At 42.5% G+C, this 26,048-nt stretch overlaps 1 protein-coding gene across 11 annotated transcripts in view; it reads left to right on the top strand.

Annotated features, from left to right (window-relative positions):
• FHOD3 (formin homology 2 domain containing 3) overlaps positions 1-26,048 on the top strand; it is a 523,260-nt gene that overhangs the window by 345,508 nt on the left and 151,704 nt on the right. For all 11 annotated transcript variants that reach the window (XM_073212918.1, XM_073212919.1, XM_073212922.1 and 8 more), the window contains 2 exons: positions 4,916-5,059; positions 13,348-13,586. In XM_073212918.1, the coding sequence (XP_073069019.1) occupies positions 4,916-5,059; positions 13,348-13,586 (383 nt within the window). The remainder of the gene's footprint in view (positions 1-4,915; positions 5,060-13,347; positions 13,587-26,048) is intronic.

Consider the following 26,048-nt stretch of genomic DNA (forward strand, 5'->3'; position numbering starts at 1 on the left):
GTGACAAACTAGGAAAATTTTGCAAAAATATAGGTAGCAAATGATATCACCCTATATATATTAAAAACCAAGTCAAAAAATGAATGACCTCAAACCTACTAAGATCAAAAGAAATATATAGTAAAACATCAAGCTGTTTTCCCCAAGTTATGTTGGCAGTGATTGTTTTTAATAAAATGCCATTTGTTGATGAGGACACAGGAAATTCTATTACAGTCCTAGTGGGAAATGGGTACCACTTTTCTGTATGGTAATCCTAAGAATTCTGCTTTTGTTTTTAAATCTACTTGTGAGTTTATTTTACCATGCAATTTTGGTTTTTTAAGATTAAGGTCATCTATTTCCTGTCATTTTCAGGCACTGACATTGTTTTGGAAAACACCGAATTCAGCAAAAATGGGATTTTCACTCTTGCACAGTGTTTTCCATTGTAATGCTATCCATCTTACTGGCAGAGGCTGTGCTTGGCCGCTGTAATGGTCCAAGTGGCATCTGCATGGTGTGGGCACTTTGCTGCCTATCACTGGCAAGGTCCCAGTGCGTGTCATACTCTCCTTGGCATCATATGGCATTTAATGTCCAGGAATTCCTCACTTACCCTTCTTTCTTTTCTGGCACTCTGTCTCATCTTTTGTTAGTTCTGGCCCAGGGAGAGTCCAGGAAGGTCCTGAGGACATGCTCCAAATGTCATCCTTCCCTCAAGGAGGCCAACAAACCACTGGCACCCACACTTGGGTTTGTTTTCTTTTGTTGAATTTTAGTCACGTTTATTGCCCAGTGAGTAAAATGTTCTGAAATCCCAAACAAAATAATAAATTGAGATGTTAATATGGGTCTGGAAAAAATTCAGACTGAAATCTGAGAAATTATTATGTTGTGTTTCTAACTTTCAACAAAATGAAAGATGACCTAATACCATGGAATTCAAAAAATTAACACTTGCATGACAAAGCGAGGGTACTAAATCAGAGCCTGCTCATGATTCTGAGACTGATGTGTGTTCCCTTTGTTAAACAGGACAGGAGCGGTTCGGTGCGGGGTTGGGGGGGGTCCAACATCCAGACTGATCACACTACTGGTCTCCCCTGTTACTAGAAGATCTGAGGGAACATCAGAAACTAATCATTTCTCATCCTGAAAGCTGAAGTTATATAATGTCCTGTCCTGATCCAGCTGAAATCCCCTCAGCAGGAACCCCTGACTTTGTGGGACTTGGATGTTGACCCCCTTATAGAACAGGATGAGGCAGGTGGGGAGAATGAGTAACAAGAGGCATTACTGTGGGGCTAGCCTGGCACATTCAGGGCAGGAGGACCCCAGGGGCCCCAGGGGGCAGCTGCTGCCACAGAGCCAGGGGCTGAGCAACCTGGATGGGAATCGTACTGAGTAGTTGCCTTTGTTTTTACTTGTATTATATTGTTCTACAATTACCATACAGCAAAACCAACTTTTTTCTTTTGGTATTGTGTTGTATAAGTTTTAACATGTATTGTTATGGGTAACCTTCACAACTGGGATATAGAACAGTTTCTTCACCTCCCCCAAAGTCTCCCTCGTGTTTCCCTTTTATAATGATATCCTGATCCCCTATTCATACCCCAACAACCATCCTCTGTCACTATAATTTTGTTATTTCAAAAGTGTCAAATGGAATCAGACAGGATGTAACCCTTTGAGGCTGGCTTCCCTCAGTCAGCATAATGCCTTTGAGATGCATCTGTGTTATTATGTGTATTAATAGTCTGATGCTTTATGCTCCATCATAATATTCCATTATATAGATATACCACAGTTTGTTTTTTCACCCACTGAAGGAGATTTGGGTGTTTACAGCTTTGGCTTTCATAGATAATGCTGCTATGAACATTTGTGTTTAGGCTTTTGTCGCAATGGTATTATCCCATGAGAAAGATTGGAGGGAATCAGTGAAAACCTGGAGAGAAGAAGATGTTCTTCAGGGAGATTTCTCCCTTTGAGAGATGCCTGTAACTATTTACTTGTCTTGAGCCCTGGGCAGACAACCTCTGAGAGCAAGCAGGAAGGGGGTGAGGAGTGTCATCTAGAGTAAAGGCACCAAGGGACATTTGCCTCCCAGGCTTTTCTGGAGTAGCTGCCACTTTGCAAGAAGTAGGCAGTTTAGCAGTGAGACATCAGGGTAGGAATGGGAGGACAGGGCTCCCGGAGGAGAGGTGGGGTGTGGCAAAATTTGCTGAGCATATTAGAGAATTGACTGAAAATAGATGAATGTGTGTTTCAGGATGTCTAATTCCTTCCCAGTGCAGGCAGAGAAAGAAGCTGGGTTTGTGGCAGAAGGCCATCTCCCCTGAAGCCACACACGAAAGGTGGTGGCATGCAGGCTTGGCTCAAGCCCAAGTTTTCACAGTGGAAATGACAAATGACCTCTTAATACCCTTGGTTCTGGGCTTATTGTTGAGCACGGGCACCCTGAGCCTGTTTGGTTCTATAGACCTAATAGTTTAATTACTTAGTAATACTCCTCCAACCCATCATGGCTGGGCTTAATGAGGATTATATCTAAGAATTTAACCCCCTGGAAGCTTCTGAGAGAAAGAACCTCAGTGAGTCTCAGCAGGAAAAAAAGGGAAGAAGGTAGGGGAACCGAGCATGCAGAGATGGGAGGCCCCTCTCTGCTTCCTCCTGGCCCCCACTATGTTGTGTAGGAAGTTGTAAATCAAACACTAAATGTCAACTCACCTGTGTTCCTCAGATTGCACATTTCGCGGGATCACAGGTAGGGCACCTCCAGTTGTTAGCTCTGCCCTGGTCTTGGTATCGCCATTTTCCTCTCCTCATCTTTTAATAAGTTCTAGAGTTTTCACTAAAACCAAAGGGTGGACTTGTTCAGATGAAATTCTTCGAACAGTTGCACGCTTTTCCATTCACGCTGGGAGCCGGGGCCAGTCAGTGGACCGCTTGCCTGCTAATGCAGCAGGCCACCTGCCTGGTACCTGCAGATGCTGGTGTGGCCTTTCACACTGGGCCACTTCAGTGTAAGGACCCCTTCCTTATAGCCTCCAGCTGGTTCATTACCGCCTGTTCTGCATCCTTGCTGGGGCCCCTGATTAATTAAGCTATTGCATCCCTGTTATTTTTCATTTGTTTCTGATCTCAGTAGCAGTGAGTCATGTCCTCTATGCTCAGCATAGAAAGGAAAATACCATTATTTGGGTTATAAATAGAGACATTCTTTCCGATAGTAATAGCCCCCAAATAGAAGTATTCAAGAAGCTGGTGCTGTGAAAGGATCCTTACAAGAATATGGGTCTTTTTCCTTCAGAGGGAAGTCACATGCATTTAGAATAATTTTAAAGTATATGTGGGGTTCTTAGAAATGCAAAGATAGTGAAATAAGCAGGGAGTAAAGACTGAAATTCCAAGCCAGAATAATTTGTGTAGAAGCCTTGAGTGTGTGAGGAGAGGCTAGAAGAGCGGCTTTGGCCTGAGTTTATCCCAGGTCTCCAGTAACGGCTGTTGCCTCAGGCAAATCTCTTCAACTCCCTCATTTGTCAGGTAAGGGGCTTGTTCTAAACACCTCAAGAAGCCGTTCAGTTCTGAGCAGGGACCAGATCTGAGATACTATCCTCCTTTTCAGAGTGGCAGCATTCAAGCAGCTGTTTCTTCCTTCCGCTATCTTTTTGTCTCTTGGTCGCTGCTTTGAAATTTCTCATGTTCTCCTGAATTTCGTAGACCAGGGGAAAGGCCTACCAAATTGAAGGAAAAGCGAATTATTAAACTGTCATAACTCCACCTGTTGGTAGATTGATCTTAACCAGAGTTTCTAATCACTGAGTATGTTAGTTTTCTATTCCCACGTAACAAATTTAGCAGCTTAAAACAAGAGAGACTCATCATCTCACAGTTTCCATGGGATGGGGTCCAGGCACTGCCCAGCTGGGCCCTCTGCTCAGAGTCTCACAAGGCTGCAGTCAAGGTGTGACCAGGCTGGATTCTTGCCTGAGACTTGGGATCTTCTCCCAAGCTTTTGTGGTTGCTGGCAGAGCCTGTTTCCTTGCAGCTGTAAAACTCATGGTGGCTCACTGCTTCTTTGGGCCCAGCAGGATAAGCTTTCTTTTCATCTTTGAGCCCAGGAAAGGCCTAAACCCACTTTTAAATGACTCACTTGATTAGGTCAGGCCCACCTAGGATAATATCCCCTTTATGTAACTCGGAGTCAATTGACTTGGGAGCTTAATAACATCTGTAAAATCTCTTTTCTTTCGCCATAATCTAACTGTGGATAAAGTAAAGGTTCCTGTGGCCAAGATTCTTACCTGACCCTTGTTGGCTAGCTCCCTACCCATGTGTGGGCAATACATTCCTTTTGACTCTATGTAAAGAGTTCTGCCCAGTGCTCTGGGCGACATGGTGGCATGGCTGCATGGCTACAGGACAGAGGCTGGAGTCGTGGCCCTGCCAAGGACAGAGACTGAGACAGCTGCGGGGGTAGAGAGGCCCAGAGGCAGAGACCGGCTTGCTGTGTGCAGACTCGCTCTGAGTGGACAGGATTCCAGTGACTGACCTGCCACCGTGGGAATAAAGTTGGGTACAAGTCCTTTCACCCCAAGAATGTTCCATTGTCATTCCTCGGTCTCAATCCATAGTGAGCTTGCCCAGGGCTGAAAGCCATTGGCCAGACAGTAACCTAATCATGTGAGTGTTCTGCCTGCCCTCAGGGGGGTAGGGGATTATACAGCCCCTGTATACCCAGAACTGGGACCTTGGGGTTCACTGGGCTTACCACACTAAAGATGTTTTTCCTCAAATAAACTTGTCATCTCTCTTGCTTTGTCCCATATTGTTAAATTTGTGGCTGCTGACCACCATGCAAGAAATGCCTCGAGAGCCTGGACACAGTCCCCTAAGATACATGTATGTCCTATTCTTTCTTACCCAGACGTTGTCAGGATTGCCAGACCAAGACACTTTCTACGATGTGGTGGACTGCCTGGAGGAGCTGGGCATTGCGGCTGTGTCCCAGCGGCACTTGAACAAGAGAGGGACTGATCTGGACTTAGTGGAGCAGTTGAACATTTACGAGGTAACAGAACACGCCTTTTGTAAGGCATTGTACAGCTTGGACAATGTCAAAGGCTGAGATAGACATACTCTAGACCAGTAGTGCCACGACACCTGGGAGCTTTTCAAAATGCAAGTTCTCAGCATGTTGAAATGATTCAGACCTGAGGGTGGGCCCTGACATCTGTGTTGTACAAGCCTCTGGGCAACTGATGCTTTCTCAATGTGAGAACCCCTGCTCGAGGAGAAACTCGGAAGTTTGCTTGCTTATTTATTTATTTATTTATTTATTGCTATTTGACTTTAAAGAACATGAATTCTGTCAGCAGGACTTTCATTCAGAGTGAGAGAGAGAAAAGCAGACAGAGATTGCATTTTTTAAACTTGATAGGGTTGGAATTTCAGGCAAGGCTGACTATATAATTTGTAGGATTCTGCAAAATGAAACAGTGGGGGAAAAGTGCCGCAAAAGATATTAAACAACTTTTTACCTTCTTATTCAGTATGCCTGACTTCATTATGGTGTTTTTATTTGCTATTTAATGTCATTGTAAGGAAAGAAAAATTCAAATTTAGAAGTATTATCATGAATTTTCCATTCATCTTTGTACTGTACAAGGATAGTTTGAAATGCATTAATGAAGAAATTTTAACTTTTATGCAGAATCAGGAAAATTACCCAATTCACAGTTTGTAGCTCCTACATAGATATGTATTTTGTTCTTACTAGAAAAGTGGAAACACTGCAAAACTAACTCAGCTATTTTTGCCTCATTTCCTGATACGTGTTCATCCTGTCAACACTCTACCTTCAACTTACTGATGAGGAAGGAAGGCCTGTGCGGAAAAGGAACCGTGGGCTGCCGTATCTCTCCATTTTTTCTGTGGTATCATGTCAGCATAAGTGGTTGGCAAATACCAGACAGTAACATGGATTAGACAGGATTTGATAGGACCCTTGGGTTGCCATCTATTTGCATGCAAAGCAAGTTCTGGTTTGCACAGAAAGTATGGCCTCCAGCGCTGTTAGTGCCTCTGCATGTTCACCTTGTACTCACTTCGAGTCTCACTAACTCTCACATGTCATGCATCTACCAATACTCTGTGCTTATAGGTGCAAAGAGTGACACACATGCGTTTTGCACCTATTCCATTGTCCCATTGGACTTCACTTACAAAACATAAATTTTAAGGTAAAATTAATATGAATTTTGAGATGGTAGAAGTAGAGCATTAAACCAAGCACAGAACCCTGCTGAGTGTGAGCATGGGGCCCTGTTGAGTTGCAAGGTCACATGAGGCTGGCTCTGATTTGAGTTACACATCATGGCTTATGGCCTGTTGACTTGAGTTCAAACTGCCCTTTGTGGGTTAATTTGAGGTCAAATGCCTCCTGTTATTAAAATTATTTCTCCAATGTGCCTCTTGTCTGGGCTCTAAATGAAGGTTAGAGCAGTTTCATGGGTAGCAAATTACATACTTTGTTGCTGATCCTCACAGTTTCTTCCTATGGCCAGTCAGGGGACAATCTGGACACATGTTACCTCTTGGGTGGTGTGACTTTGAACAGGAAAGCTTATTCCTTTATGCCCAAACTTTCCCATAATAACAGAGGGAACCAGGCTATTCCTGAGGACATTCCATCTGTGGTACTCCACTTTTTATTTTTCAAGTTTTTTCCCTCAGATATCATTCACATACCACAAAATTAGACATTTTAAACTGTGAAGTCCAATGGTCTTTAGCATATTTACAGGGTTCTATAACCATCACCACTCTCATATTCCAGAATGTTTATATCACCCCAAAAAGACTCCCCATTATTCCCTGTCCCCCCTACCTCATATCCCCAAACCATTAACCTACTCTCTGTTTGGATTTGCCTTTTCTAGACATTTCATATTTATATAAGTGGAACCATACTACATATGGTCTTTGTGACTAGCTTTTACTTAACATGTTTTAGAGGTTCATCCATGTTGTAGCATGTATAAACTCTTTGTTCCTTTTTGTGCTGATGAGTATTCCACTGTATAGACAGACCATATTTTGTCTACCCATTCATCAGTTGATGGACACTTGGGTTATTTCCATCTTTTGGCTATTATGAATAATGCTGCTATGAACATCTGTGTGCAAGTTTCTGATGGACATATGTTTTTAATACTCTTGGGTATATACCTAGGAGTGAAAACTGCTGGTCATATGGTATATTTAAGTGTTTGAGAACTGCCAGAGTGTTTTTCAAAGTGGCTGCACCCTTTTACCTTCCCTCCAGCAGTGTAGTGAGGTTTCCAATTTCTTACATCTTCTTCAATGCTTATTCCTGTCCATCTTTTTAAATTACAGCCATCTTAGTGGATGAAAAGTGATACTCTTGGTTTTGATTTGCATTTCCCTGATGATTAATGATATTGAACATCTTCCCATATGCCTTTTTTATATTGTCTATGGAGAAATGTCTACTCAGATCCTTTGCCCATTTTTGAATTGGGTTGTTTTGTAACTGTTGAGTTGTAAGAATTCTTTATATATTCTACATAATAAATCCTTATCAGATATACATTTTATTGTAATTTTCACATTCTATGGGTTGTATTGTTCTACTTCTAACCTATCAGTCTTAGTAACATACACTTTCAAGTCTTTCCTTCTTCCACTTACAAAAACAATATATACTCACTGAAGAGTATTTGAAAAATATACAAAAGTTTAAGAGAAAAAAACACCCATGATCTTATTACTAACCATGGTTAACATCCTGTCTGTTTAACCGCCTTTTTTTGTATATGTAGGTGTATATTCTTAACTATGAACAGCCTATAGTGTTGTGTACTGAATTTTTATGACTGAATATGTTGGAACCATTTTCTTTGTTCATTACATCTTCTTCAAGAATTTATTATTATTAGTAACATAATATTCTGTCTGTATACATGTACCATAATACATGTAACCCAGACCCCTGTTTTTTCAGATTTAGGTTACTTCCAAAATTTTTGCAATTATAAATATTATGATCAACAGCTTTATTCACAAATTTTTGTGCACAGCTAGAGTTCTAGGGTGGGTATTTCCTGGCTAAATGGCTCCACTGTCATCTTCAGTGGTTAGAAGTGGAGAGACTGACATGTAACTCACTATTTCTTAAAAGTTAGTGTCATAATAAGTAACAAGTTTAGAAACAGAAGAGAATTTATCTTTATATAGTCTAAGGATAAATCAGAGGAGACTGAGCCAGTAGTATTTGCTGTCAGAGCTTAAAGCTGCCCACAGCTGCTCTGCTGACCAGCTCTTTGTGCCCCCTATGCTGGGCGTCTTTTCCTCTAGTTGAGCCTCATTTGCCTAGTTATCTGCTTGGACTTCTGTTTTCATTATCACTGGCATGTGGCATTGGGAAGCCAGTGGGTGGTAGAGGGGTATATTCTTAATAGCTCCTAAAAGATAGGATAGAGCAGGAATAAAGTAAGGATGCTAAAGAAGGAGAAGAAAGGCAGTTAGCTTATATGAAGGTAGACAACGGACTTTGCCCAGTACAGATACCTCCCTTTGCCTTACCTCCACCCAATTAGAACTCCCATCCCTCAGACTCCACTCAACCAGAGGCTCTTGGACTCTATGTGGTCAGTGTATATTGGAAGACAGCATAATGCAGGTGAATTGCCCACTAGTGAATCAAATGAGAGGATTTTGAAAAGTAGCGTGGATACCTACTGCAGGAAACTACTTTTTACTTTCAGAGAACACCTTCTCTCTAGCCTACTCGACTCTCAAACTACCTCTCCACCTCCCTCTTTTCCTTCATGCCAGACCTTTCAGAAGTTGTTCTGTACTCATCATCTTCCTTTTGTCAGATTGCATTTGCTTAATATCTTAGCATCAAGTATATATCATTCTCAAATGTAGTACAGATGTATCATTTAAAGAACAATAAAACGAATACCCATTATGGTGGTTGATTTTATGTGTCACCTTGACTGGACCACAGTGTGCTTAGGTATTTGGTTTCAGAACTTTGATCCTGAAAATGTGGTCCTAGTAATGAGAAGGCATCTTAAGGCTGAAGATTTGGGGGTAAGGGATAACTTACTATCAGGAATAATTAGCTGTTAGGTCCAATCGCTTAAAATACTTTCTTGTCATGGGTGACTTTAAAAATGTGTATCAGTTGCTCTTATGCATAAAAAATATGCCCAAACAGAGGATTAAAATGGCTATTATTGCTCATGATTCTGTGGGTCAGAAATCTGGGCCTGGTTCAGCTGAGAGATTCTCATGCAGCTGCAGTTAGCTGATGCTTGACTGGGGTTGAATGATCTAAGCTGGCCTCATTCACCTGGTTTGGCATTTGGAGTGTCTGGGCCATGTGTCTTTAGCAGGCTTGCCCACACTTCTTTACACTGTAGTGACAATCAGAAGAGGAAGGCCTAATATGCAAACACTTTGCAAGCCTGGTTTGCTGATGTCCCATTGGTCAAAGCAAGTCCCATGGAAAATCCTAGATTTAATGTAGATGGGGGTACACAAGGGTGAGGAAATAGGGAGGCATCATTCTCTCAGAGCCTAGGTTTGTAAGTCTGCCCCAACCTGTCTTCAGCATAGATTCTTCTTATAATGGTACTAGCACTGGCATCTGCTTCACCAAAAAGCTGCATTACATGTTTAGGTATGAGTTAAAAAGAAGGTGTGGTATGCCAGTATAGAAAATGATTCTATCTGTCATGTAAAGATGCTGTCTGTCACAGATGTTAGTAGTTGTACAATGATATAAACTTGAAGAAATGATAGTAGCTTTTGACCTTCATCAAGAATGTTCAGATTGTTGGTTATTTGATGATAATAGAAAATTATTTGAAGTGGGACAGTGGTGTAGAGGTTATAGTTCTAAGAAATCCTTTTCCTTTAAGAATATACACTGAAATATTTACAGATCATATGATAAGCTCTGGGATTTACCTAAAAAAATCTGGTTGTGGGGCAGGGGTAGGGGGTGGGGTAAATGAGACAAGATTGGCCAGGGTCGATAATTGTTGAACTATTACATGTGATGAGCACATCAGTCTTTATACTCCTCTCCATACTTTGTATATGCTTAAAAATTTCAAAAATTAAATTTTTAAGACTGCTCAGATCCTTCAGTCGCCTCAAACATTGGTGGAAGTTGCCACCTTAGGCTGCTTTTAACTGCTTACTTGGTAAGGTGGGGAAGGGTATGCAGACAATCAGGGCTGGATTCTTAAGCTGCTTGCTCCTCATGTGGGTTTTAGTTTATAAACAGTGTTCTTACATTTAATTAAAAGAAGAAGAAGGCATTTGATAAGAGATCCAGCAAATGAAACCCTCCATCATTTGGGAGAGATTAGAGATCTTTCAGGAGCTGTTAATCTCACCTTGTGTTCCCAAGGACAGCACTGTTTGCCCTTGTAGTTGATTAGATCTAACAACATAGAAGCTGAGTAAGTCTTGTGAAAGTGCTTTTCTTTCCAGATGTTTTCCAGTTCTTAGTGTTCTTGACTCTAATCTGTAGTATTCCCTAAAATCTGAAGATTTGGACCTGCCACCAAAGTTCTGTATGTGAAAGTAAACTCTTTCTTCTTGTCATCAGCAGACACTGGTGATTCTAGGATTCTTCTTATAAAACCAAAACCATGAATGAACACCAGCCTCATATTTCATATTATCACTGTTCTTGACTGCAAAGCCCAAAGCTATCATTGGATCTGCTAGGATTCTGTGTCTCATTCATCTGTTCTGTGCCCTCTTTTGTTTTTTTTAAGGAGACATATTTTGTTGAGGATCTAAACTTTTAGATAACCCCACTGAATCCCATTTTATGGTGCTGCTTTGATAATTTTTCCAGACTTTTCTTTTTCATTTAGACTTTCTAATTGTCTCCATCTTCCATAACAAAAGGCAGTTGAAGTGGATTTTACTTTGTGCACACTCTGTGTGCATCTCTGAAAGGAACTGTAAACAGAATGCTATTTGATCTTTGGATCTCTGAGGTTGGACAAGGAATTAGAAATATTTGAACTCTACTTTATCCCCTAATCTTATCATTCCAAATTTGTGCTTAATAAGAAGCAGAATCAATACTTAAGGTCATTATAAGTTCAGTCTAGAATTTTTATATCTGAAAGTGAAGAAAAAATAATTGGCTAGGGATATTTTTAAATACTGTCCTTGGTTAGGTATATAATCATTCTGAAACTTTCCCCAGAAAATGCCATTTAAAGTGTTAAAGTTGAATGATACATGTGACTAGCCAAATGCATAATTTCTTACTTTTTATAGTTACGTGGAGGGAGTTATATGTTTCCCCCAGGAAACACACCGTCTGGTGAGATTTTTATAATAGAGCTTTTTCTGAACTCATCAATTCTTACCTCAAACTTCTCCAAATTATGTCTGATTAGTAAAATTTAGGGGAACAAAATAGTCAAAAATTATATATTTTGATGTGTTTTCATATACCTGAGTTTTTTGTAAAATGTATCTGGCACATAGATGGAAAAGTTCTCATTAACTTGAAATTATCCAAATGCTAGAGCTGGAGGAAGCTGGAGGTGGGGCAGATAAAGGGTGGATGGACTCCAGTGACAGAGGCCAGGTGTTTCAGGTGTTCATCCCTGTGAACCAGGGTGAGTGGCCAACTTGGATCTGACTCAGGCAAGCCCTCCTTACTTGGTAGACATAAGTGCCAAGCCCTTGGACATAGGGGACCACTGACTTTGCAATAGCCAAGTTTTCTATGGATAGGTGATGTTAGACCATATAGCATGGTTAGCCATCTGGGTCTTTATGTTACATCTCCATCCCCTCACATGTCAGGACCGAGTTGTGAATGTGACTAAGAGCATCCACAAAGCTGAGGAATTTGCACCTTTGGGGCTATGGGACTGTGTGACTCCTTGGTCACTTCAACAGAGAGGCTGCAGAGGGGTTGGACCTGTCTTCTCCAGGCTGTGAGGTGGCCTGACCCATTTCTGTGTGGTGGAGGAATTTGTGGGAATTCTAGGCCCCTTCACCTGAGGGCATAAACTGGAGGAAGGATAGTCATATTTATGGAATATGAGCCACAGGGCAGGCCCTACCCCAGCTGCTTTATGTCCATTATCTCTATATATGTTACTCTTACTACAGACCTGCAAATGAAATACTGTTGTCCTCAGTGGTGAGTTAGAGGGCACGTAACTTACTGCCAATCCCACTGTTTGTTAGTGGCATGGCTGGCGTTCACACAAAGGTCTCATTGAGAACAGCTTGTGCTCCATTTTTGGTGCAGTTTTGGAGAAGGTAGGCATTAACAGAAAGATGCTGGAGATGGATATGAGTGCGGCCCATGACTGGGAAGAGTGAGCAGGGAGAAGGGCAAGAACTCTGCAAAAGCACAGGCACTGGTGTTAGTGTGACATGGGGAAGCCGCAGCATGGGAGCCAAGGTACCGTGATACTAGGAGATGGACCAGGTAGGGCTCTGGAGGGGGCACCAGCTGGGAGCAGGAAGTAGATATCCCTTGGAAAAGGTCAGGTGTGGGGTGGCTCAGGTTTCCACGTGCACTAATTATTCCTCTGCACTAATATGTATACTTTCAAGAGGAAATGTTTTAAAAATGTTATTCTAGAAGGCAGTCTATTTTGGGTATATATGTTGGTAACTGGCATATGCAGGTAGTCCAGTGTAACTACAGGCTCCACCCCCAGTCTGGAGACCAGGCTGCAGAGGGTAGTCTAACTGCAGCCTCCTGGGCCAAGATTCTGAGCTCGCGGGCCTTCTTCTGCACTGGGCCTCTCAAAACACTCTCCACTGAGGCCTGTTCCACCTGCATGGATCTTGTGGCTCTGGCCTCTGACCAGAATCCTTGCTGTGCTCTTCTGCACACCCGATTGGGAAAGCAAGCTCAGGAATGCTCAGAAACTCCAGGGCTTCCAGCTCCTGGGCTGCAGGAGGGACTCCACCTCCTGGACCAGAGAAGAGCAAAGGGTGGGCCAGGAGAGATGTGCCCTGGGAAATGACAATGCCAGCTGCCAGGGTAAAGATCCCATCAAATTACAAAATATTTTGCTACCTCTGATATCGGTTGACCTCTTCCTTAATGATCTGATAGGTAAATACACAGTGGCAAGTGGCAAGCATCTTTCCATTTGCAGACCGCGCCTGGGAGGTGGTTGTTAGGAAGATCTTGCAGAGAAGCTGAGATGGAAGAATGGGGGGAAACTCATTAGGGTGAGCCTGAAATGCAAAGCCACATGTTAGGCCTATGAAAGGACATCAAGTCTGACCTTGCACTGAATGCTGTCTGGTTTTTAGATGGTGCTGCGTCACGAGGACGGCGATGAGACCGCTGAGCCACCCCCAAGTGGGCGCCAGGACCGGAGGAGGGCCAGCGTGTGTTCGGGCGGCACAGGCGAGCACCGGGGCCTGGATCGCAGGCGGAGCCGCAGGCACTCCATGCAGAGCGCCAGGAGTCCTCTGTCAGCTCCTGCCAGTCCCTGCTCCCAGGCGGCACCCAGCTTCAAGCCCAGTCAAGTGCAGGAGCACCGTGAAAAGTAAGTATTAATGGGTGGAGAGGGGTGCAAGGACACCGAAAAGGGGGTGTGAGTGGGTGGAGTACCATCATCCCCACTCTGCTGGCCACATAACCTCTCTCACCCCCACTTGTTCCCTGCCTCCTCTCTACCCTTAAAACACCAACCCAAATTCCCATGGAACTTCCCAGGACGAGGTGGACCTACCTGCTGACCTGCACAGATTTGATCTTAACCCAATGAGCTCTTCTATACCCAGTTGAATTTTTGTATTATTTAATATCTCAGTTAATGTAAGTTCAGAAAACTGCACTTTATCAAATGGAAAAGAAACCAAAAACACAAAACTTTGGCCTAGAAATAAGTGGTAGGTGAGATTATAAGAGGCTTGAGATACTCAAGGCAATACATAGTTGAACTTGGTTTTAGTTAAATAGGATAAACCTGTATGAGTTTAAAACATATATATATAATACACAAATATATAGTACATATATTATATTAAATATATTCGCAGATATATGTAAATATAGGATATGTATAAATAAATGTATATATAGATATAAATTTCAGTTAATACTAAGGTCATCATTTCTTCAGTCTGTAGCAAACATGTTTATTGAATGTTACTGGCCAGGACTATTTGATGCCATGAAGATATAAGCATGATCTCTGTTCGTGTGACCCTCACATCCAGACTGGTGGAAATGCGGGTGGTAGATGGAAACAAATAGATGGACAATCTCATAAGAAATTATATATATTATTCAAACTAATAAAGTTGGACAAAATCTATAGGAACTTAGAAGTGGTTCCATAAAATAGAGGGCAACGAAAGGATGGCCTTGCTGCTGTGCAGTCTGGGTCCAGTTACATCTTCCCAAATGGATGCTATCCATTCACTAGGCTGATGGAGCTCTCTGGAACAGCCCATGCCTTTGGGTGCCTTCTATCACAGAAGGAGAGGAGAGCATTAGTCTGAGAGTGATGTGCAAGCCACAGTCCATGTTGACAGCATTCTCTACCACATAGTCTTCCAGCTACAGGTTTTCCTGTTTCTAAGAGTTTGTTTACAACAAGCTCTTGTGTACTGAAAAGCAGACCAAAACTTCTAAACAGATGGAGAAATGAGAACATCTGCTTTGTATTCTACTTTGTACAAACTACAAGAACATTGTACTTTGTCATCTAAGATCATCAAGAAACTTAGTCAGTGCACAAAGAGTATTTGAATTTCTCTCTAGCACTTCCTGGTTAGTGGCTGAAGGAATTAACATGGAGAGAGTTAAGAAAAATGTATATAGTGGGCTGAAAAATCTCTATTTAAAATCACCAAAGATGCCAAGGGTAAGAGTTAGGAGATTATGTCAACTTGTATCATGTTTGTTCCACATCTATTTCTTGCTGTTAACACTCTTCAAAGGTCTCTTTGTTGTGAGTTCAGGTGACAACACCTTGTGATAGGCTGGCAAGGATAACAACAGTGGAGTGGACCTTCCTGGGCACAGTTCACAGTTTGAAGGTGCTGCGCTGGCTTAGCGGATCTGGAGCAGGAGGTCACAGATGCTACTCTGAATGCTGCTTGTCTCATTCTTTTAAAATAGGACTGAGTTTCATTTTTCTGAAATTAGTACTTTAATGTAAATTTAGGAACATTTGTTGGGAAAAATACACTTTCCAGCTTGTACAAGCAGATACCATTTTACAGATTGATGATTGTGAAGTGGCTTCATCCATGAAGCCTGTTGGAGGGATTTTGCCCTGTGGCCCCTAAATAACAATAGGCCCCAAAACAACAATTGGCAGGGATGGGAGTAGGACAGAGGGAAGGGTGACGAGAAGCAAAATTGGAAATGACCCTTGCAAGCATAGCTTAGTCACCTGACCAACATCTGTGCCTCAAAACATTACCTTATAATCAAGTAGTTCGTTGTGTTAGAATCCCTGTAGACCTTGAAAGACACAGAAGCACGCCTGACCAAGATTACTCTTCATCTGTGTGAACATTCTTTTCCTACTTACTGCTAACTTACAGCTACATGCCTGCATACCCAAATATGAGGAATTTTAGGCTGGAGTTTACAACTTATGACCCAATTAATGCCAGTAATTTTGGAAAAAAATGTTAGAGGTTAGAAGGAGATTCATGTTATCCTAAAATGCATATGGCACTGTACACTCAGTTGGTTCTTTTATGTAGTCTAACTTTAATTCTCACAGTGATCCTCTGCAGGTTCCAGGCAGGGCAAGCATCATTATCCTCATTTTGCAAGAGAGAAAACTGTCTGTGGTTTGGTGCCTTGTGAGAAATCTCAGGCTAGGGGGCTGAGTCATGGGTTAAACCCAAGTCTTTGGACTTGCCTTGAAATGTCCAATTCACACATAACCACTTACCAACCCACTATTCCTAAACATAGTCATTGAGTGAAATTTTCACTTCTGACTTTTTAGAGAAGAAACTTGATTTACATACCGCATAGTTGTATTTTTATTGAGGTAAATATAAAAATTCAAAGTGAGTTGAAAAGGAGAAAATCTCTTTAAGACTTGAGCCTAGTAGGCTATGTGCTTTAATTCTAATAAGGATTAATAAGACTCTAAACTCAACTTGGTTTCTTTGGTTTCTTAAGAAATAGAACTCTTCACTACGCATTTACCAAGTAAGGTACAAGTTTATTGGTCATCTGGTCACCTAAAAGTGTCGTTTGTCTGTGTGTGCTGTGATGACTTGCATCTTTGCACTTAAATTGACAGATTTAATTGAAAGGAAAAAAATGTTGGTGCTTTTACTTTTTACTAAGAAAGTTATTTTTAACATCTAATCGGCAAAAGAACCATTGTCTATGGTTTAAATGATATATATAATTATGTAACATATAATCTTAGGACTACAAAGTCTTAAAGTTGACTAGTTCAGAGAAAGAGCCTTATCTGTGTGCAGCCAAACACAGACACCCCTCTGAGACACATCTCCTTTCTAGACACCCCATTCTATCCTTGAACTTTTCTGCTTGTTAGGAAAGTCTTCTGACCTAACCTTGGTCCATAATGTTATAGCTCTATTATTGCTTTGTATGCTATTGAATGGAAAATTCCCTGTAATGTTTCCTTATTCGTCTGGTTCCACCTCTGTCAACAAACAGCACATCTTCTTCCTGCTCTGTATGTCAGTCTTCTGATAATGAACATTGTATAGGACTTAATATGTGACCTTTAAATTTCATACTGTTGATTTCCACACAGCATTCCAACCCATACAGGTAATTTTGAACTTCATTCAGTCACTAACGTTAGCAGTTGGGCCATCCACCTTGCAGTCCTGTGTGTATTTAAAAATACATGCAAGAGTGACCTGACGGGTAGAAGATGATGACAACTGGCTGGGAGCGGATGGTACAGACGCACATGGGTCAGAAACTTTCTCTGTCCAGGGACAGATAGTAAGTACGTTAAGCTTTGCTGGCCAGACAGTCTCTGTTGCAAATACTCAACTGAACTCTGCCTTTGTAGCATAAGCAGCCATAGACAACAGGTAAGCAAATGAGCTTGGCTATATTCCAGTGAAACTACTTATGGACACAGAGATTTGAATTTTATGTCATGAAATGTTCTTTGGACTTTTTTTTCCCCAACTATTTAAATGTGAAAACTATTCTTAGCTGACAGACTCTAGGGGGTTGCATTTGGCCCACAAGCTGTAGTTGTACAGCCCCTATTCTAAGGGGCTGGGTTTCTTGAGGGAGGCAGAGAGGAACATGGTCTGGAATCAGCAAAGAGAGGTATGTGGGATATGAGAGGAGAGCACATCATGCTCCATGAGAGGGCTGTAGGGAACAGCAGCCTTAAGTTCATGGTTAGACCAAAAAATATTCCATGAAGAGATGGAGATGACAGGGGATTTTGCTGATGTCTGCTCATGAGTTCCTGTAACAACAGAAGATTGGTGGAGTGGGGGTTGGAGAGCACAGGAGATGAGTCAGACTAGAGAACATACAATGCCAGTGGGCAGAAGGGTGTCTGAGGCTGAGTCTAGGAAAGGTTGGGCTGCTTGAGGAGGTGAAGGCAGACTGGGATCAATCCAGTGGTCCCTAAGGCAGTGTTTCTCAACCAGAGGTGATTTTGTTTCTCCAGGACATTTGGCAATGTCTTGGCCCATTTACAGTTGTATTGGCATCTGGTGGGTGGAATCTAGAGATGCTACTAAACTTTCTACAATGCACATAACAGCCCCCCGCAACAAAGGATGATCTGTTCTAAAATGTCAGTAGAGCAGAATCTGAGAAATCCCACCTTAGGAGAAGGCAAGTTATTGGTTATAATTTTGACCTCCTTTTTGATATGATGCCAAGGTAGGGGAGTATTTTAACTGTTGGAAGATGGGTATCTTTCTAAGAAGCACATGGAACTCTGTAAACCTACTTTAAATGTTCATGTGTATGGGTCAAAGTTGACCTTTTATTCTGAGCTACTACATACAGTGGGGTCCCTCTTTTTTGTTTTGTTTTGTTTTGCTTTTGTTTTAACTCCATTTAGCAAAGCTTTACAATACAAATTCTCTGGAATATGCTGAAATCCTCTTTGGGAACCAAAGGTTTGATAAAATCTCATGCTTTTCTTAGTAACCAAAATGCCCAGCATATCCAGTTCTAATCAACTTCACATCTATCACATTCCAAAAATTGACATAATGAAATAGGATACCAGCATACATCAAAATGGAAAGACAGAATAATAGTTACATAACAGAAGAAGTGCTCTTTCGTAGCCAGGCTCAGGAACCTGTTTGGAGGAATAGGAATATAAGACAAGTTCACTAGAGCTATGTCTGTCCACCCACTGTTTATGGATGTTCAAATAGAGTTGAGGACTCAGTATTGAGAAGGAGCCAGGGACACTCCTCTTGGCTGGTAGTATTGTCACTGGGTGGTCAAGAAGTCAAAAAGTTAAATTCAAGAATTGCTATTTTGTGATGTAAGCTAGATCAGGAATAAAAATAAGGGAAAAAAGGCTTTTTGCACAGAAGGACTCACTTTAATATATTGAAAGTAATGAGAAACTAAACAGGCTGATGGAAGAGTCAAGGGTTGTGCCCAGGCCTTGAGATTGAAGTTGGCAAGGACTGGGCAGAGCAGTTTGACCTACACACATACATGACCTTCAAGTACCAGAGAGAAGATGTGGCCTGACCCCAGCTGGTCCTAGAGAAGGGGAAACCAAGAGGGCCCATGCCTAGGAGGGCTACATGCCATGGGTACTGACCAGGAATAGCTAGCTCACCTGTGCTGCAGGAAAGAGGAGTCTGGCACACTTTGGTGTGGAGACAGAGCATGGACACCAGTATCAGAAGCTCAGTCTGCACCTGCTGGTGTAGGACAGGCTGCAGCTCCTGAGGAGCAGAGGAGCTCAGTGTGCACAAGTCCTCACCAGCAAGGCATTCAGAACCACTGCAGTTCGGGGCACAGAAAAAAGATATTGGAGCACAGGAGGGGGTGCTGGGCTCCACCACTAATAGCCATGTGTCTCTTTAGATACAGGCCTGGCACATAGTAGACACCAAGTAAATAGCAACTCTTCATGTTTTCAAATAAAAACAATATAAAATTTAAAGGTGTGGTGCCACCTATGTGATGGAAAATGAAGCTAGTTGGACAGTATATAGGCACATCTTGGAGATATTGCAGGTTTGGCTACAGACCACCACAATAATATGAGTATCTCAATAAAAAGAATCAAAAAAACCTTTTTGATCTTCTACTGCACATAAACATTATCTTTTCACTGTACTGTAGTCTGTTAGCTCTGTAGTACTATTATGTCTAAAAACAGTGTACACACCTTAATTTAGAAATACTTTATTGCTATAAAATGCTAACTATCATCTGAGCTTTTAGCAAGTCCTAATAAATTTCTGGTTGCCTCATTGTTGATGGCTACTGACTGATCAGGACAGTGGTACATGGAAGTTGGGGGGGCTGTGGCAGTTTCTTAAAATAAGATAACAAGTCTGCCACATCAATTGACTCTTCCTTGTATGAACAATTTCTCTGTAGCATGTGATAGTGTTTACTCACAGCAGAATTTCCTTCAAAATTGGAGTCCTCTCAAATTCTGCTGATGCTTTGCCAACTAAGTTTATGGAATATTCCAAATTCTTTGCTGTCATTTCAACAATGTTCACAGCATCTCCCCCAAGAGTAGATTCCATCTCAAGAAACCACTTCCTTTGCTGAACCACAGGAAGCAATTCCTCATCCCTTCAAGTTTTAGCATGAGATTGCAACAATTCAGTAACATCTTCAGGCTCCATTTCTAATTCTACTTCTCTGATGTCTCCACTACATCTGCAGTTATTCCTACACTGAGGTCTTGAACCCCTCAAAGTCATCCATGAGGGCTGGAATCAGCTTCTTCCAGACTCCTGTTCTTGTTGATATTCTAACCTCTTCCCATAAATCATGTATGGTCTTAATGGCATCTAGAATGGTGAAATCTTTCCAGAAGGTTTTTAATTCACTTTACCCAGACCCATCAGAGGAATCACTATATATGGCAGCTGTAGCCTAAAAAAAATGTGTTTCTGAAATAGTAAGACTTGAAAATAAAAAATGACTCCTTGATCCACGAGCTACAGAATGGATGAGGTGTTAGCAGGCACGAAAACAACATTAATACTGTATGTCTCCATCAGAACTCCTGGGCGATCAGGCATATTGTCAGTGAGCAGTAACATTTTGAAGTGAATCTCTTTTTCTAAGCAATAGGATTCAACAGTGGGCTTAAAATATTCAGTAAACATGTTGTAAACAGATGTGCTGTCATCCAGGTTTAGTTGTTCCATTTGTAGAGCGCAGGCAGAGTAGATTTAACATAATTCCTCAGGGCCCTCGGATTTTTGGAATGGTAAATAAGCACTGGCTTCAACTTAGTCACCAGCTGCATTAGTCCCTAACAAGAGTCAGGCAGTCCTGTGATGCTTTTTTTTTTTCAGATTGAAAAAGTAACACAGACTTGTTTTATTTTTATATCACATAATACAGAGCGATAGAAAATGTAATTACTTACAATACCATTTACAGGAGAAATTATTGTTTGTTTCTTTTACTTTTTGATTTCTTCTCTCTCTGCACATGTACCTAGAAAAACTGAGGCCCCATATAGCAGTAGGTAACAGTACAAGTTTGCTTGCTGGCTGCAGGTTATTTATTTATTCGTTGTAAATTGAGGTATGAGAGCAGGTGCAAGGTGATTCAAGAGGGCGTTGTTTCCTATTTTCCTGCAGAAAAGGAAGGGGTGTTGGCAGCTCTTAGCAGCCAGAGGAACCAGTAGGCAAATGGGAGGGCCTGACTGGAATCAGGCAGGGTGCATGGGTCCATCTTCCCACATTTTGGCAGGAAGAAGGCATGTTTGGATGCTGAGTTCAAGGATAGTGTGTGGCCCTCTGGTCTGTCTCATGCCCTGTCAGAAGGACTTCATTGCCAGGGTTCACAGAATTCATTCACTGGTTAGCTGCTGGGTGTGCAGCACAAGTAGAAGAGTAGTCCTAACCCTCTCTTAGGAACCGCTGGCAAAAAGCAATAGATTTGCAAGCAAAAACATGACTAGTAGGTGCTTTATAATTGATGTTAACCTACAAAATCTACAACCTGGATGACCTGCTCAGTCCTGCTGCTGGGGGAAAGTTTGGCCAAATGTAGTAAAAGAGCAGCAGACATGATCTTCACAGCCACAGACCCTGCTTCCCTGGTGGGCTTGCCCTCAGTCTCCACTGTAAACTCATGGTGGTGATGGCTTTTTAATAGGGTGGTAGGAGAGGTAAGAGAGACAGCACAAATGTGTGCTTAGCTCAGTGTTGTTGTTACAGTCACGCCATGCCCTGGAGCTTTCTCAGGTATTGTTCTACTAAAGAAGGTAATTGTTAAATAAATATGGACATGAACTGGAGAGAAGATTTTGTACACTGGCATAAACACGCTAGAGGATTTCACAACAACCAGATTAACAACCACTGTACCATGAGTGGCAAGTGGCTACTTGGGAAGATTTATCTGATGGTAGATGATTTGTTATAAATAGGATTCACTGACAAGAGATGTGACCCCCTGAGGTAGGTATGATTGGAATATAGCCAGTGATTCAGATTTATCATTTAGTGTCCAAGAGGCTCCTCGTGGTTGCCTGAGTGTTGAATAGCGAGGGTGGGCAGGGGGGAGAGGGCTGGGGGGCAAAGGGGAGTGAGCTTGGAACTGGGAGAACCTGTGCCAAAAGGCAGAGGCACTGAGGTATGGGGAGGAAGTGGCTTTGCAAAGCTCCTTCTGCATCGTGGGGTCCAGATTTCTGGTTTCTCGGAGATTTGCTGTGACTAGACTGCAGATTTCTTGGGGGTTTGGACTTTGCTGAATTGAATTTGGGGATCTTTCTAGGTTCTGAAGAAACTGACAAAATGTTATTATTAAAACTGAACAGAGCTACTGATGGATTTTCAGTGAGGAAGTGGGGTCAGGGTTGCATTGCTGTAAGACCACTCGGAAGAAGGAGGGTGCATTGCAAGGCAGCCGACTGCTGCCTGGGAGACTAGTGAGGCTGTGCCTGGGGCCTGAGTATTGAATAGTGAAGGGTGGGCAGGAGGGAATGGGCTGGGGGGCAAAGGGGAGTGAGGCAACCAGGAGAAGAGGAAAGGGCTGACTGAGGTAGTGGCAGGAGAGTGGCAAGTAGGTGAGATACAGTAGGACATCTTTTGTACTGTAGTGACTGAACTGTATGGTGAGAAAGAGGAAAGGTCTGGGGTGATGCCCAGACAGCCAAGAACGCTGGGTCATGGGATACTTGTAAGGCCACTCAGTAAGCTTTTGGCATTTTAAGTTTGAGGCATTTATGGGTCACAAGTAGTACTTCCAATTGTCAGTTGGACAGGCACCTCTGGAACTCAGGTACATGCAGGTGAGGATTTAAGTCTAGGTGTAGAGGCCATAACCTAGGGAGAGCAAATCAAGCGAGAGGAGAAGTACATGGATAAAGAAAGCCCTGGAAAGAAAAATCATCACCTCGTGAAATGCTAACATGGAGAAAATCACTTTCCAATTCAGTGTACCTTGAAATTAGTCGTCTTCAAGTGTGAATGCTTCTTAAGCTAGGGTGGCCTTACTGGATACAGTATTTCAGGAAGAGATGGCCATTTGCTGTGAAAGTGGTGGAGAGTGCACTTCAGAGAGAAGGAAAGGTTCTTTTTTTAGTTAAATCTGACTCACTTTGGGAATTTTCTTCTCTCAGAGTCAAGACTGCTCCCCCTTGACTTGTGCATGTGCCACATTTCCTATAATGCACACCTCCCCGTCCATCTTCTGAATGTTCACAGCCCTTTCTGGTAGGTATGGTGTGGGTGGTCCCTTAGGAGATCAGTGTCTCTCAGTTTCTATCCTGTGAAATTCCAAAGATCCCTTTGAAAATGGAGTGGGGGTGGGGGGCTTTCTAATGATTACTAAGCTGAGCTGGTTGAATCCAGTCATGGGAGGAGGAATGAGATTGTCTTCGCCTGTCAAGAGTCTGTGGAGGGAGCCTGGTAGTAACTCTTCACTGATGGAGGTTGAATAAAGAGGGAAATAAAACCCTGAGAATAGGCTGAAGAGACCAAATCTGAGATGGCAAAAAAAAGGGAAAACTGGGCAGAGGTGATGCTGGTGAAGCGTTCTTCATGGAAACCTTTAGGAACAGGCTCTGGAAATTGAAGAGGACAGGTCCAAAGAAAGAGAAACTTGGCCCAGTGTCATTCTTGTGTTATACCATGTGCTCAACAATCTGACAGTGCTCAACAATCTGACAGTGAGCACAGAGGCATCATATTTATGTTTAAAAACATGTTTATGAGAGATTATGTTTCAGAAACAGATCAGAGTCAGCACGCGCTGTGGTCTTGTGTTGCCCTATATCATGGTCTGGCCGGTTCTCCTCCTGGCCTTGATGGGGTGGGCAAGACGTGAGAGCTGGTAGGCTCCCTGTGCACAGGAATACGGGGAGAGGAGACATTGGTATTCAGTGAAGAACCTGAAAGAAGGAGGGATTGATGGCTGCCTGTAGTCCTTAAGTAGGAGAGGCTTTTCTATCCCAACCATGAGGAATGGTCACAGGAGGAGTAGCATAGCACGGTGCTCAGGAGTTTGGATGCTAGAGTTGGACTGCCTGAATTTAAATCCTGGATTATGAGCTGTGTGACTCTGGGAAAACTCATTAACCTCTCTGTGTCTCAGCTCCTCATCTATAAATGGGGTGGTAATAATACCCACTGAGCAGTTTCTATGAGGATTAAGTGAGTGAAGCTGTAGAGTCCTTAGCAAGAGAATGCCCTGCTGGGAGTTGGTCAGATAACTAGAATAACTGAGAGACTGTAGCCTTCCTCTTAGAGCCTGCTTTCCCTCGAGAGAGCCCTGGGAGGCAGGGCCAAGCAGAGAAGAGAGAACCCTGCCTCTTGCCCTCTGAGAGTGCCCTGGAGAACTAAAGAAGCCTGGGCACATTTGGGACAGGTATCTGCAGCCTAAATGCCTTTTGATCATCCTGACAGAGCATGCTTCCTGAACACACAGTGACTCAGTGAGGAATGCAGAGACAATCATATCACACTTCAGAATACACAACCACAGTATTCACATGGCCTCAGAGAAATAATTTCATTCCTGAGTTTTTTTTTCCCAGCTGCACAGTTCTGTTTTATAAACATGAGATTAAAAATTGAGTAGAAAGGAGCCCCTCAAGGAAGCAGCCAGTGAGGGCCTGCTGCATGCCAGCCTTGGTCACTCAGGGGTCTCGGGACGGGGCAGGGTGTGAGTGGGCTGAAGGGAATCATGCTTCTGTGCAAGCGGCAGGCCTCTGAACTGGAACAAATACTGACTTACTGGAATTGAAAAGATATTTTCCTTTCAAAAATTTTTTTTCACCTATGAAAAGCTTTGTACAATTGCCTTGCAAATAGAAAGGTAAATAATTTTGATTATGAAATGGGGGGAAAATCATGAAGCCAAGATGAGATACCTTTGTGTTTATAAAAACGTGGCTGGGACCTGGGTCCACATCCATAACAGCTTGTGTCTGTTAAGTAAATGAGCAAAGCTACCAAATCTCCAGAAGAGAAATCCCCACTACTGAGCATATTATTTCAAAGTCACCTTACACTGGTAGACTTCTTAGTATTGACACTCTATGAACTTTAATGTTATGATTACTGCCCTGAGTTTGTTGAGGCAGGAGTTCTAGTTCATGGGTTAAAGGAGAGCAGATCATACTCATTCATCCAGCTCATATTATCTTATGCCTGCCATATTCTTGGTTTTGAGGATACAATGGTGAATATGACCCTTAGGAAGTTTCAGCCTCATAAGACAGTGCACACATAAATACTGTAGCAAGTGAACATGTAGCTGTGGAAGAGAGATTTTAAAGGAAGTGAACAGTAGAGGTAGAGGTACCAGGGGTTAAGGACACTGTGTCTCAAGGAGAACGTGCAGAGCTGCACAGGGATATGAGCAGGGATTGTCATGGCGGCATTGCTGCAGCTGCAACGAATTGGGGAGTGGCTAGACAAGCAAAGCATGAAACAGCCACAGGATGGAATGCAGCCAGCAGTCAAAAGAACTGTGTTGTACCAGAGCACCAAGGTGCTTGCCATACTAATTGTTGTGTAAAATGATCACAGAATAATACATGTTTAAATGTTTCTTCTAGTCTGGAAATTTGCCTACCAAATTTGTAGCACTGGTTATAGCTGGTCAAAGGAGGCTTAATTTTTATCAAAAATATTATTCTTTTTTAAAGTGAGTATGGATTCCTGTAATTAAATATTAATTATAAAAGATTCTTTAGAAAAGAGGATGGGAAATAGAGGATCTAAGAAGCCTCCTCAAGCATGTAGACTGAATCCAGAAGGATGAGAGGAGCTCCTTGGGTTGAGGGAATGATATTTTCAATGGCAAAGGGAGGGAAGAGCTTAGTGTACCTGGATAGCTAATAGAAGTTTCAGAATTACAGAGTATGGAGGGGGCCACAGAGGTGGCATGGAGGTGAGATGAGTTACACAGTAAGCAGGTCAAGTCATTCAGGGCCTTGAAAACCATAGCACTGAATCTGGTTGTTACTTGACATGCAAGCATCTGCCATGCACATCTGAAGAGATACCTGTCTGCCTGGTGGGGGTCAGATTGGAGCTGACAAACAGTGGTAGTTTGGTTTAGGGTAATGGTTCTCAACCCTGTGGAGCATCTAAAATAACCCAAGCTCAGGCCACACCTGAAAACAGGTGGATAGAATTTCTGAAGGTAGGACCTCAGTACGAGCATTTAAAAATAATCTGTCTCAAGGGGGAGAGTTAGTAGGCTGGAGGTTGCTCTTTGCCATGGAGAATTTGAGGCACACGTTGGAGAAACGGTCAGTAGTCCTCACTGCTGATCTCCCAGGAATGCCCTCCTGGACCAGGCTGAGCTCCAAGCTGTTAGGGGCACT

The sequence above is a fragment of the Manis javanica genome, chromosome 9, assembly GCF_040802235.1.
Source record: "Manis javanica isolate MJ-LG chromosome 9, MJ_LKY, whole genome shotgun sequence".
In the NCBI taxonomy this organism is placed as follows: domain Eukaryota; kingdom Metazoa; phylum Chordata; class Mammalia; order Pholidota; family Manidae; genus Manis; species Manis javanica.